The 14246-nt window shown below is 41.1% G+C and overlaps 1 protein-coding gene and 1 long non-coding RNA gene across 2 annotated transcripts in view; one reads left to right on the forward strand and one right to left on the reverse strand.

Moving 5' to 3' along the window:
* LOC137657650 (uncharacterized) overlaps positions 1-7343 on the forward strand; it is a 65138-nt gene extending 57795 nt beyond the window's left edge. The window contains exons 19-20 of the mRNA XM_068392050.1: positions 3878-3994; positions 4678-7343. Coding sequence (XP_068248151.1) covers positions 3878-3994; positions 4678-4813 — 253 coding nt within the window. The 3' untranslated portion in view covers positions 4814-7343. The remainder of the gene's footprint in view (positions 1-3877; positions 3995-4677) is intronic.
* Positions 5825-14246, reverse strand: part of LOC137657655 (uncharacterized) — a 58012-nt gene continuing 49590 nt past the window's right edge. Inside the window, exon 4 of the long non-coding RNA XR_011047183.1 lies at positions 5825-5959. This is a non-coding gene — a long non-coding RNA (uncharacterized lncRNA). The remainder of the gene's footprint in view (positions 5960-14246) is intronic.

Genomic DNA, 14246 nt, shown 5'->3' on the forward strand with positions numbered 1-14246 from the left:
AGCGCTACAGCTTGGATCCTCAAATTCTAGTACTGGCTCAGATCTGGAAAGGCACACCCCACCAACCTGCGACTCACAGTGTTAGAAATTCAAGAAGCCAGGGAATATATTATAAGGGCCCTCCAACAATGCAGGTTTGGAGATGACATAGCATTGCTGCAGTTAGGGAAGTTAACAAGGCAAAGTTCATCCCACAGGCTAGAACCCTATCCTGGTGAGTGGGGAATCATACGGGTAGGAGGTCATATCCCACACGAACATGACCCTAGTGCCACGTTAGGTACAATCCTCTTGCAAAAACATCATCACATCACTACCTTGATAGCACTAGATGCACATGCCTTTTCAGCAGGTCACTCGGGCCGCGAACATAAAATGGCTTCATTACAGCGACATTATTGGATCATAGAAGGGTACTCAACCATCGACAACATTCTCTGAGCATATATCATTTGTCGCAGGGTGAACAGGGAAAATAGTCCTCCAACGGACCAGTTGGCGTCTGCTGAAGTCTTATGTCGCCGTTTGAAACATACACAGCTTCTGACCGATCGGTTTTGGCACAGGTGGAAAGCAGAGTACCTGCAAACACTTCAACTGTGCAAACGCAACATCAAGACTACACGGAATTTTCTGTTTGATGACTTAGTACTCATTGTGGATCCCAATTTCCCATGAAGTCGTTGGAAGTCGGGCAGAATTTCAAAGGTCATACCGGTTTGTGATGGGCTTGTAAGGAAGGTACATGAATGCACCTCCACTGGAACACTTATCAGACCAATCGTGAAACTGTGCCAGTTTGAAGTTTGCTTGACATACTAAGAGTAAATAGAACCAGTAGTGAAAAATTGGGCATAGTATGCCCAATGGGGGGAGTGTAATCACCATAACAGCGAATGTAGAATAAGTATATGTGTGAAATAAATAATACAGCTATACGGAAGAAAGGGAACTAGAATAAATAGTTAAAAGCTAGTTAGAGAAAATATGCTTACTATGGAAGCGCTCATCCCGGGCGCATTAACCTTTAGCTCTAACACATGTCGAACACCACCATAGGAAAAGAATCAAGCCATTGATGTGCGGAGCATAAACACATCTCCATCGTGAATGTATAACGTTGTTGTGAACGAGAATTTGCAGAGAATACACACCATAGAGCAATCTCCAAATCTACCACAATACCGCATCGTGTTTGATTGTAGTTGCCTCTTTCTCTAGCGACTAATGTTGGAATAATTGATACCGCAGTGTTGAATTCACAACAAATAAATAGTGAATTCAACACTGCGGTATCAATTATTCCAACATTGGTCGCTAGAGAAAGAGGCGACTACATAGGGAGGCAGATATAATTGCTGTTGCAGGTGTTGAGGTGCTAGTGATGGGATATTGAGAATGAGAGAGAGATTACAAGAGAGGAAGCAAGGAGAGCACCAGATGAAACAAGAGTAGGAAAAGCACATGGTATGGATGATGTGAGGACTGAAATGTTAAAGGAAGAGGGTGCGACTGTACTTGAGTTGTATCAATGGTATCAGTAGACTGGGTGTATGCGTGTATTGTACTACTATATAAAGGTAAGGGAGAGTGCATGAGTGTTATAATTCAAGGGGGTATTAGTTTGTTGAGTGAGGTTGGGAAAATGTATGGTAGAGTACTAATTAATAGGATTAAGGATAAAACAGAGAATGCAATCTTAGAAGTACAGTACAGGGTGGTTTTATTAGAGGTAGTGGATGTATGAATGAGATTTTTACAGTTAGGCAGATATGCGAGAAATATTTACCAAAAGGCAAGTTGGTGTATGTTGCGTTTATGGATCTGGAGAAAGCGTATGATAGAGTTGGTAGGGAAGTGATGTGGAATGTGATGAGGTTATATGGAACTGGTGGAAGGTCGTTGCAAGCAGTGTAGAGTTTCTACATAGGCACTAAAGCGCGTGTTAGGATAGGAAATGAAGTGAGCGAGTGGTTTCCAGTGAGAGTGGGGCTGAGACAGGGATGTGTGATGTCAACAAGGTTGTTCAATTTGTTTGTTGATGGAGTGGCTAGACCTGATGGTTGAGGATTGAAACTGACAGACAAGAGTAATCGTAAATGGGAGGTAAATCAGTTGTTGTTTGCAGATGAAATTGTACTGGTTGCAGACTGGGAAGAGAAGCTTGGTTGTTTAGTGATAGAGTTTGGAAGGGTATGTGAGAGGAGGAAGTTGAGAGTTAATGTGGGTAAGGGTAAGGTTATGAGATGCACGAGAAGGGAGGGTAGTGCGAGGTTGAATGTTGTTGAATGGAGAGTTACTTTGAAGTAGATCAGTTCAAGTACTTGAGGTCTGTTGTCGCAGCAAATGGTGGAGTGGAAGCAGATGTACGTAAGAGAGTGAATAAAGGACACAAAGTGTTGGGGGCAGTGAAGGGAGTGGTAAAGAATAGAAGGTTAAGCATAAATGTAAAGAGAGTTCTGTATGAGAAAGTGATTGTACCAACTGCGATGTATGGATCAGAGTTGTGGAGAATGAAAGTGATGAAGAGAGAAATTGAATGTGTTAAGATGAAGTGTCCGAGGAGTATGGCTGGGGTATCTCGATTAGATAGGGTTAGGAACGAAGTAGTGAGGGTGAGAATGGGTGCAAGAAATTATTTAGCAGCTCAAGTGGATATGAATGTATTGAGGTGGTTTGGCCATGTTGAGAGAATGGAAAATGGCTGTCTGCTAAAGAAGGGGATGAATGCAAGAGTTGATGGGAGAAGTACAAGAGAAAGGCCAAGGTTTGGGTGGATGGATGGAGTGAAGAAAGCTCTGGGTGATAGGAGGATAGATGTGAGGCAAGCTAGTATGCTAGAAATAGGAATGAATGGTAAGCGATTGTGACGCAGTTCTGGTAGGCCTGCTGCTTGCTCTGGTTGCCTTGGTGACTGTGGAAGTAGCAGCAGTATGGGATTCAGCGTATGAAACTTTTTTGTGGTGGATAATGGGGGAGGGGGAGCTGTGGCACTCTAAAAGTACCAACCAAACTTGGCTGAATCCCTCATCAGGCTGGGAGGAGCGGAGAGGAAAGGTCCCCTTTTGTTCCTTTGATGTTGCTACCCACAAAATTGGATGAAGTGCCTTGGTAAATCGATAGACAAAAATAAGATCTTGGATGCAAGTCTAATAGGAGATTTGAAGTTTAAGGTCTATGATATTAGAACTGCAGTAATTTTTCTTAGTTGAGTAATTAGACAATCTAGCAGGGTAATGCAGTAATTTTAGTCTTCTAGTAGCATTTTAAACTATATAGATGCTGTCTAAGCAAGTATCTGGCAGTAAATATAGTTTTCTGTAAGCTTTTTAAAGATAATGGCTTGGCCTCAAAGTGTATACTATTCCCAATCCTCTTTACACTACAAGTCAGTGGGGTAGAAAACAGGTTGGTTGTACTGTACACTCTCCTTCCCGCTTACACCACAAGTCAGTGGGGGAGGAGGATCGGCTTGTACCGTATACGAACATCAGGGGATTATACAAAAAGAATAAATGTCATTATTAAATTTTTTTTTCTATGAACATCCACTGATGTTCGTATTGCTAACTCCCACATTAATGGAATTGTTCATTTATAGCTTTCAAATTTAATTAAATTAATATTCCAGGCTTATTTGTAGTCTAGTTTTTGGTGGCCTAAGTACCATACATTAGAAGTAAAAAAGAAAAAAAAAATGGAATTTTTGTAGTAAAATATTATATAGCCAAGTTTCTAGAGAAGCAATATGAACATCAGGCAAGTACAGATATATAACAAATTTTATCAATAAGATTATGTTTACTGTATTATCAGCATCTGTGAAACTCATCTCAATTAAGAACATTTGATGTTAATTCTGTTGTATTGTTTCAAGGCTGGGACGATCCTTGGTCTCTGTGGGTACAAATCCTCGCAGCAATATGGGTGTAGCAGTTGTTAACCCTGGAGTGGGGAACCTTCCCCCAACTTTAAGGACAGACCTTGCCAACAAGTGAGAATAAAAAGTTTTTAAACAGGCATTTTCTTTTACACAATACATGGTACATAAGAGCTTTAGGAGCTCTTGTCTTTAAATTAGTGTACAGAATACTATTGAAACTCATATATTACATTTACATTACATAATTTATCTTTATACAGGTACGTGATGGGAGTAATGTGTCTAATTTCAACTTCTTGACCTTTTATTTTAATTTGGTGATCACCATTAAAACTAAGTGCATATACTGTACATACCAGATAATAAATGAATTTCAGCTTCGTTCTTAATGGGATGGGTAAACCATAGGTTACGTACTTGTTGAGACATCCTTGCTACCAGTTTTGGCATGATGTAAATTTAATTCATACTGGAATGGTTTAATTTTTATCTTTAAATGATTTTTTTTCATGCTAAACAACCTTTACAATTACTGAATAGTTTTTATCACAATCTCATAATTTATATATCCTTCAATCTGAAATTTTTATGATAATTTTTATTAAAAACCCATCAATCATATAGAGATCTCATATAGTCTGAATATCTTGTTAATGAAGCCTCTGTTTGGGTACAATTATCCCACAAGGGAGGATCTATGTGGGGCTGAATGCCCTAGAAATGAGGCTCTATATGTCTGATGCATTCAAAATAATTATAGACCAAATTTTATGCTGTATTTTGTGTTTTTCCAGGGTGCTAGCGCTACGGGAAGTGTATAGTTCAGTGTGGATGCAGGGTCAACAAGGGGCAGGTCTTCAATCATCCCTGTTGGTGCTAACATCACTTCTTGCCAGATTACTTCCTGACCATTCGCTCCATCCATCATGAAAGTAGACCTCAATTTGAATATATAATGTAAATAAACTTAATTTCTATGGAATTCAAGGAATTGAAAGTTTATATGGGGTTAAGTCATTCCAGTTTTTATAGGCTGCGACACAGGCATTGCACTACAGAAAGATTATTTTTCTCCAATGTTTCCCAAAGATTGTATATAACTCAACATAGATTTCTTTACATCAGTATATATTTTTGGAGAGAAAGTATAGTAGTTGCAAAAGTTATATATGCAATAATGCTTTGATATATAGCAATCGTTCCAAAGATATTCTGTATATGTTGTGACCGAGTTTGACTCTTAGAATAAGTATTGCCACAATATGTTGATTTCTGATACAACGCAATTAAGAGGAGTCCAAACATTTAAATTTTTATTCTTAAAATAATTGTTAACATTGAAGTCATTTTATGCACAATGAAAATCTATTTTGTATAGTTATGGAAGTTTATTTTTAATTTATTTTCAGTATTATTCTTTTCTGCTAACTTGGCTCAAATGTTTTTGGTGTTTTGTAAGCTCCTCGCTCAAATTTGATGCAAGTTAGACAGGGATTCCTGGTACATCTCGCTCTTAAGAAGTACACCGGCACACCCTTACTTAGCGGTGACTAACCAAACAGTGTAGGAAGAGGTGGCAGAGCTGGGTAGTGGGTGGGGCTAAAAACAGAAACTCGCCACGCAGTGTGGGTTGTGTGCATTTCTTCAGTGCAAGTTGTACCAGGAATTCCTGGGTCCAATTACTGTACATTGAGTGGTAATCTTGGTAATGTAGATGCATTGGTTAGTTAATTGCATTTATGTTTTACATGAATTATCTTACTCTGCAATGCCCTCTGTTTTACTTAATTTCTCTCTTATATTAATTGAAGTTATACTGCCTCTATCCACATCATACATATACCAAAGGCACTTCCCCCAATTTTGGGGGGTAGCCGACATCAACAAGAAACAAAATATTAAATTTCTCAACTCAACATCTGTGTTTACTGGTAGCATTTTCTTGGATAATTTTTCTCTTTCAGAATTTCTTCATTTTTGGCATGTAGTTGGTGTATCACATTCAGGGATAACATGGCTTTGCATTTTAATTTTTGAGAGAGTTAACCTTTTGGGATTCTGAAATGAAAAGGGATTCTGAAATGAAAAAATAATGGATTAGAAAAGTGTGTGGAGTTATGAGTTGATAAGAGTTAGGTATATGAGGTAATTCCTCTCGAGTATAGATTAACTTATTGAGCAAAGATTGACACTCCAAGTGTTCTGCACATTCCAGACTTGTTTATTGAAGTTAAAACTGTTTACTAGAAGTGGAAGAGATATATATAATATTCACATTCACTGTACTGCATCTAGTTTGGTTTTGCAACACTTTCTTTGTGGGTAATGCATTTTAAGGCTTATTCATGATAATATCCCGTTTACAGAAACTAGTTAAACATTACTCAGTCGTAGTTTTGTAATGTTTGATAATCTGGGTGAGAGGAAGAAAAACTAGCTTCATGTATGAAATGCTAAAAATCTGTCCAAACTCAAAACTAAGGCTAGTATAGTCTAATTTATAATTAGGCCTTTGAGGTGAAATAAACTATACACATTCAAAAAATTATAAAAATGTCAGTATTTTTTCTCATTTTTTTTTTATAATTAATGTGGACCTTCTCAAAACAGCATACTCTTGTGGTGATTAAAATTATTTATTTATAAAAAAGTATCAAAGTAAAAATTTTTTTTTTCTCAATTTATAATTAAGTATCAAAGTAAAACCAAAAATTTTTCTTCCTAACTTCTAGACCACACAGGATTTTTCTAAATGTTCAGATCATCATCTGATACCTGGTTAAACTAAGTACTTGCAGAGTTAAAGTTTAATAATAAATTCATGCTCTATTGTATTTATATAATTGGCTCAAAGAGAAGAATAGCTGGGTTATTTAAAAAAAAACATAACCTTAAAACAAGAAAAAGGATATAAATCTGGTTTTATTTTTTCTATGCCTCTGGCCCCTTGAACAAAGCTTTATTTATTATAAACTTTATTCTATAAACATAACTTAATGTCCCACCGAGAGGCTTGATTGATTGTATCTATTTATTGTTATCACACAAGACTGTACCATAGTTGTAAATATTGGCAACAGGTACCCTTGGCATATTTAATTTATACTTCCGTCAAATGTACTGATAACTTTAACCAACGTAAATTTAAAGATATCAATTCTTACTTTTCTGTTTCTCATGGGGTGTGATATTTTAAATATTTAAAGTGTACCCATAGTACCTATATTTTTCAGGGATATTTTATTTGAAAAATTGAATTTGTTAGGTGCATTTCTAGATTTTTCATTGATAATTTATTTGAAAAATTGAATTTGTTAGGTGCATTTCAAGAAAATTACTTTCTGGTAATGATTTAAACTGGTATGATACTGAGTGATGACCACTTTCTTTATAAGTTTTCATGCACTAATAATTTTAAACATTTGTTGTGACCGAAATTAAAATTATATTTTAAAGTTTAGCTAAAGCTTTTTATTCTGTTTTGAAAAATAACCTTTTCCACATTGGATCTTCACAAATGAGTATGCAATTATTATTAGAGTTCTTAAAACTACAAATTTTGGAGATAATTTGTAATTTTCCTAGCTTTACAAACCAGAGTTATTTATATGAGATCGAGGAGATGTCCGCATCACCCGATCCATGCCCGGAGCAAACGACTGCTGGACGGACCACAGACTCCTCATCTCCCGACTCTCCGTGACGACCCTACGACCACCCAGAAGGGCACCTGACAGCGTACCACACCAACGCTTTAATTGTAGTAAGCTCCGCAACCCACAGGTGGCACAGAACTACAAGGAGGCCTGCGAACAATACCTCGCAGACCCTGTGGGTCAGGCCACTGTTGAGCACCACTGGACCACCCTCAGAAACGCCATGGCCCGTGCCGCGGAGGAAACACTAGGCTACACCACCAAGAAACGGCAGGATTGGTTTGATGAGAATGATGCTACCATCTCTCTTCTCATTGAAACCAAACGACAAGCACGCCTGACTTTGGAAAACCAACCAACAGCAGCTAACAAATGTGCTCACAAGGTGGCTGAAGCTGGTTGCCAGAGAGGTATCCGTGAAGCCCAGAACATCTGGTGGCAAAGAAAAGCTGCAGAAATACAGAGTTTCGCTGACCAACGTGACCTGCGCAGATTCTATGCAGCAACAAAGGAAATATTCGGTCCCACACGGTCATCAGTGGGCAGCCTGAAGGACGCGGATGGGGCCACAACCATCACCGACAGCGAGGGCATCCTGGCCAGGTGGAGGTCTCACTTTGAGAACCTCCTCAATGACCAAGCAGACACCCCAGACGATCTCCTGCGAATGACCCCGCAGCATCCCATCCGTCACTGGATGGCACTACCACCCTCCATCCATGACTTCAACAAGGCCCTGCAGCGCATGAAGCCCGGCAAAGCCCCAGGGCCAGACAACATCCCGTTGGAGCTCCTCACTCACGGTGGCCCCGGCTTGAGGAACCATTTGATGCTCCTTATACTGAAAATATGGGAGACCAAAACCCCCCCCAGTGACTTCCGCGATGCAAACATCACTACCATCTTCAAGAAGGGAGACAGGGAGAACTGTAACAACTACCGGGGAATATCACTACTAAGTATCGCGAGTAAGATTTTCGCTCGGATTCTCCTTGACCGCCTCCTTATTCTCGCAGAAGACGTCCTGCCAGAGTCCCAGTGCGGCTTTCGACCTTCCCGCGGGACCATAGACATGATCTTCTGTGCGCGACAACTACAAGAGAAGAGCCTCGAACAACAACAGCCCATAATGTTCATCTTCTGGGATTTGAAAAAGGCCTTCGACAAAGTACCTCGACCTGCCATGTGGGCTGTCCTCAAAAGATATGGCTGCCCACCCGATTTTGTCAAGCTGGTGCGTGCCCTCCATGACGGAATGGTTGGGAGAGTCTGCTACCAGAACTCTCTTTCAGACCCATTCCCCATCAATGGCGGCCTGAAGCAGGGCTGTGTTCTGGCCCCGACGTGTTTCTCGTTATACACAGCAGCAATGCTCAACGAGATTCCCCCAGACACACCCTCAGTCGACCTACGTTTCCGCATGGATGGAGGCGCTTTCAACCTCGCTAGACTCCGCGCCAGAACCAAGACCACCTTGTGTGCAGTGCGAGAACTGCAGTATGCTGACGACAATGCCACCCCAGGTCAGACGGCAGAGGACCTGCAGTCGTTAGCTGATGCATACAACTCTGCCTACAAACGTTTTGGGATGCAAGTCAACTCAGACAAAACCAAGACCCTCGTCCAACATCCACCAGGACTGATGCTCCCCAACTTCAATACCACAGTGAATGACCAACCGTTAGAACAGGTGGACCAGTTCTCCTACCTAGGGAGCATCCTAACATCAACTCCCACAAGCAAAAAGGACGTGGAGAACAGGATCAGGGCAGCCCACTCCGCCTTTCGCCGACTCAACTGCCGCGTATTTAACAACCACGCACTGACAATGACCACCAAAATAATGGTGTTCAGGGCAGTAGTCCTCTCCACGCTCCTGTATGCATGTGAAACATGGACGCTATATAAAAACGATATTAAAAACCTAGAACGCTTCCAACAAATGAAACTGAGGCAGATCCTGAAAATCCCCTGGGAGAGCCAGACCACCAACATTGAAGTCTTAGAACGTGCCTCGCTGACCAGCGTGGAGGCCACCATCATCCACCACCGCCTCCTCTGGATAGGACACGTGCATAGGATGGATCCATCTAGGCTCCCAAAGAAAATATTCTACGGAGAACTGACCCAGGGCACCAGACCACGAGGAGCCCCGAAAATGCGCTATAAAGATCAACTAAAGCGCACCCTGGCTCTAACTGACATCGATCCTTCCTCATGGGAAGAAACAGCCAGGGACAGGAAAACCTGGAGGAGTACAGTACACCATGGCACCGTGGACTTGGAGGAGAGGAGGAGACAAAATGAGGAGGCTAGGAGGAGAAGAAGGAGAGAGCGATTAGAACAGCCCCGCCCACCACCTACCCTCCCTTGTGAACACTGTCCGCGACTCTTCCACCACAGACTAGGACTTAACAGCCACATCAGGCATAAGCACCCACCCAACAGATAGGAGACTGATGGCTAACGACAGAACCCAATACTCGGACACGAGTGGGCGCCGACGACGACGATTTATTTACGGCCAGAATTAAGTTGTGGGATTCTGATATCATGTATGGATAACCATACCACCAACGCTGGAGAGGAGCGGACGACTCCAAGAGACAGCTCCACTTATCTCATGGTCAAGACTTGCAGGGTGAATGAGGTAAGCCATTATAACAAATGACTCAGGGTATGTATAGCTAGAAAAACTACAAATATTTAAAATTTGTAGTGTTTTCCTACACAAATACAAACCCTCGTCATTTATATACGGTCTTCCTTAGGTGGGAGGAAACCCCATGTAGCATACAGGGACCTGTCTAACCCTTAACCCAGATAGAAGGATGACATTCGAAGACCAGCTTGTAATAGGGGCGAGGTCTAAAAGTCATACTCGAATAATTGAGTGTGACACAATCCTCACAAGGATTATATGACCAGAGCTAAATTATAATTTCATTTTAAAGTTTTGAAATATTCAAAAATTAAATGCCACAAAAAGGTCTCTTACCTGCAAAAGAGTTTTTTCAATTAGGATACTCCCAAGTCAGGAATGTCCAAAAGAAAAGAAAAATTAATTCATTCTATTTTCTGAAGTTCAATATAATTATGCAACCCAAGCTATTCATCCTGAAAAGCAAAAACTTTTTAAATGATTTATTGAGCAGCAACTACTAGACCCAAAGAAAAAGTGTCAAGTGATCTGTGGGTACAATCCTTCAGGTAATGTGCAGTAAGGTAGTCTGTCTCTTCCAGACCCCTGCACTAAGGACTTGCACTCCTGAGTGGTTTTTGTGGGATGCTAGGGTTGGAGTATTACCACTTCTCCCGAGAACTTATAGGGTTTTAAGAATCGCTTCTTGTAACCAAAAAGAGATAACATTCTTAGTCACGTTAGGACGAAACAGAGCAGTTTTTCTAAGGTAACGTCTGACCGATCTCACAAGACAAAGTAACAGACTGTTGGACCATAAGTTATTTATCTGATGTGAGGAAGTTCTTGAAGTGCCATCTCTAGGGATCTTGAATCCTAGACATGAGTTTCAGTTTCTCTGAGTAGGCAAGACTGCTCAAAGCTCTTGCTCAGGGCTGAGTGTTCCCTTGAGGAGGAGAGGTCTATTTCCTTCAGCTTGAACAATTGGCTAAGGCTGAACAATAACATTTAACCGCTGCGGCAGACATTTCTCTTTCTGTAAGGATACCAAAATGCCTGCAATTAATGAAGGAGGTTTTGCCACTAGCAGTTAGTTCTCTTGGAACTTCTGAGAAGATCCAGAAGGTCAGGGTACCACTCCACATGAGGCCATCTTGGGACTACTAGTGTTACTTTGAGAATTCTTTGATTCCCTGACTCGTTCATAACTTGACCGACCAGGCAGAATGGGGGAAAGGCATAAATGTCCACTCCATCCCACTTTTATGCCAGTTCGTCCCACTGGAGTTGAAATGCATCTTTCATTATCGCAGCTGGGTCTGGGATCAGAGAACAATACACCAGGAGTGTTGTTCAAGTGTGTGGCGTACGTCCATTATCGGGGAAACTCACAAAACTAAAAGACTTATTTACTACTTGAGGACAATACCATTCTGAACCAACTGTCATTCCAGTCTGCTCAGTCTACTATCACATTTCTCTTTCCCAGAGATAAAACAGACTGAAAGAACTGCATTTATCTAGGCCCAATGGTGTATTACAACTGTGAGTTGGCATAACAGGGGGGAGACTGTACCTCCTTGCTTGTTTATGTAGGTCACTACAGTACAGTCATGCTGTTGCTCATCAACACTACTACGACACCCCCAATGGTTTCTGAAAAGTGGAGTAATACTAAGTAGGCAGCTTTCATTTCTAGATACTTTAAATGGAAGGCCTTACCCTCCTGTGATCATATCCATGAAATCTATTCTTTTCGTAGATGGGCTACCTATCCTTGGCGAGAAGCATCTGTAACAAGGAGAAACTTGTAGTGCTACAGCTAACAGGTCTTTTTCTTTCAGCCCGAAATAGAAATCTGTTCCCACTGGTGAAAGGACCTTTACAATATCCATAGCTGATGCGGATTCTGTTGTCTGTGACTACTGGCTCTTCAGTGCCCACTGCAATGAGCAAAGATGCATTCTCCAGAAGGGAAGTAGCTTCTCGAGGGAGGTAAGGTGACCTAGAAGTTTCTACCAGGAGTGAGCTGGAAGAGATTCCAGTTCTCTGCAAAATTCGAAGAGATCCCTGTGGCGTATGAGAAGCAATCTTGACTTTGTCAGGAGGAAACAGTTGTCCAAGTAACTTGGAAGTCTTATACACAGGGTATGAGTCCAAGTGGAGAATAAAAAAAATAGATGGGTGAATACCTGTGGGGCTATTGACAGGTCGAAGCACAGCACCTTGAACTGGTAAATATTTTCTCAGAAAAGGAATCTCAAATATTTTCCCAAGCTGTGATGAACAGGAATCTGAAAATACACATATTTCTGGGTCGACCTGTGGCGGCCGGTGAAAAGGGTCCTTCTAATATTCCTTTTCTGATAAAACCTTCCAATTATACCAGAGAAAGATAAAAGCATGGAATGCAGAGGTTACAACCCTCGCGCGAGCACCTTGTGGGTGTCGTGTATGAAGCAAAGGCGCGTGAAATCCACTATTCACAGGTAGTCTTCCATTTAGTTAATTCCTTCGTCAAAGGGATAGGCCAATACAAAGGCCCTAGCCAACCCACCAGAGCCACGCCACCCACGCGAGCGCCATCTGTACAACATCCTTCTTTTTGGACTGCGGCATTGTGGAATTTTGTTGTGGTGCTCTCGGCTATTTTCACACTCGTGGATTTATTTCGTCATGTCCGAAGCTCCATCTTCACCCATTCCAATGTTAAGTACCATAGTTTGTTTTGACAGCTTTTTGTAGTACCGGGCTTTTGTTTTAGATCCAGTATAGTCTGTTTTATCATTCCCGTCTGGCCCTTCCACGGCGGCCATTGTTTGTTTGGGGAATTCATCTTAGTCTGCCCGTTTAGTACTCTGTCACTTAGGTTCTTGATTAAGTCCCTGGCCTTATGCCTTTTGAACCGTCATTATTATTATTGTTATTATTCCCATGGTACTTTTTGCTAGCAAGTCCAGTCTACGAACAAGATTAGCGTTCTAGCTTTATTATAGTTTAGTACCCGCCCCAGTCAGTCGTCAGTCGACTTTTCCATTTAATTTGGTTTTAGCAGACGCTATTCTTCGTTCGTAGTCTTATCTTGATGTTACAATTTTACTTTTATACGTTTATAATACTGTAGTGTTGTGTGCTTATTAGTCCTGATTTTGTGTCCAAGAGAGCGAGAGCTTGGGGTTCCCGTTTTCTGTTCGCAGTCACGAGTTACCCCTTTCTCTCGTTTTCTTTCTTAGCTCTGGTGGGTGAGCGGATTTCCCGTTTTCCGTTTTGTGCGTTCAACAGGTTCTCCCTCCCTCACCTCTCCCCCTACGGGTGTATGATAACTTACGAGTTATTTAATTTTGGTTACTTTTCATTAGTTAGCGTTATTTTTAGGTCCGAGTTCCGTCCTCTCCCCGTTACGGCTTGGGAGTAGTTATGAACTTTTTTCCACTCCGCCTTGAGTTCTACTCCGCCATGAGGGATTCTCAATGACTTTAGTTCTATTGTTATATTTATATATTGTTTACTTACATGGGATGGGCTTCATATTGTTTAGATACGACCCTCCGGTGGCCCTTACTACGGTCTCAGGCCACGGCCATATCCACACAATAGCCATTGTTATTACAATTGAGTTATTATTCACAATATAATTATTCAGGACCTTTTATCTCCCTCCGGCTTCACCGGAGATCGTAAATACGCTTTACTATTATCTAAGCCTTAGCCTTTAGCTACGGCTTGTGATTTATAAATTTCACTATTGAATTAGTAGCCACAATTGAATTATTCAGGACATCTCATTACCCTCCGGCTTCACCGGAGGTCGCCCATACACTTCACATTTATATTTGCCTTGCCTTTAGCTAAGGCTTGTTTTATATTTATTTTAAGGACCTGTCACTGCTTCCCCGACCCTCAGAGGTCGGCAGATTGCTTTAGGTTATTTATTCATTAGGTAAATACAAACAATTGAATAAAAGCACCAGCAATGGTATGGGGCTGTATCATCTTAAAATGTGATATTCAGATATTATTTAAATGAAATGCAAAGTTGGGGCTTAAGGAATTCAGTGAGTACCGG

Source organism: Palaemon carinicauda, chromosome 18 (genome assembly GCF_036898095.1).
Source record: "Palaemon carinicauda isolate YSFRI2023 chromosome 18, ASM3689809v2, whole genome shotgun sequence".
Classification (NCBI taxonomy): domain Eukaryota; kingdom Metazoa; phylum Arthropoda; class Malacostraca; order Decapoda; family Palaemonidae; genus Palaemon; species Palaemon carinicauda.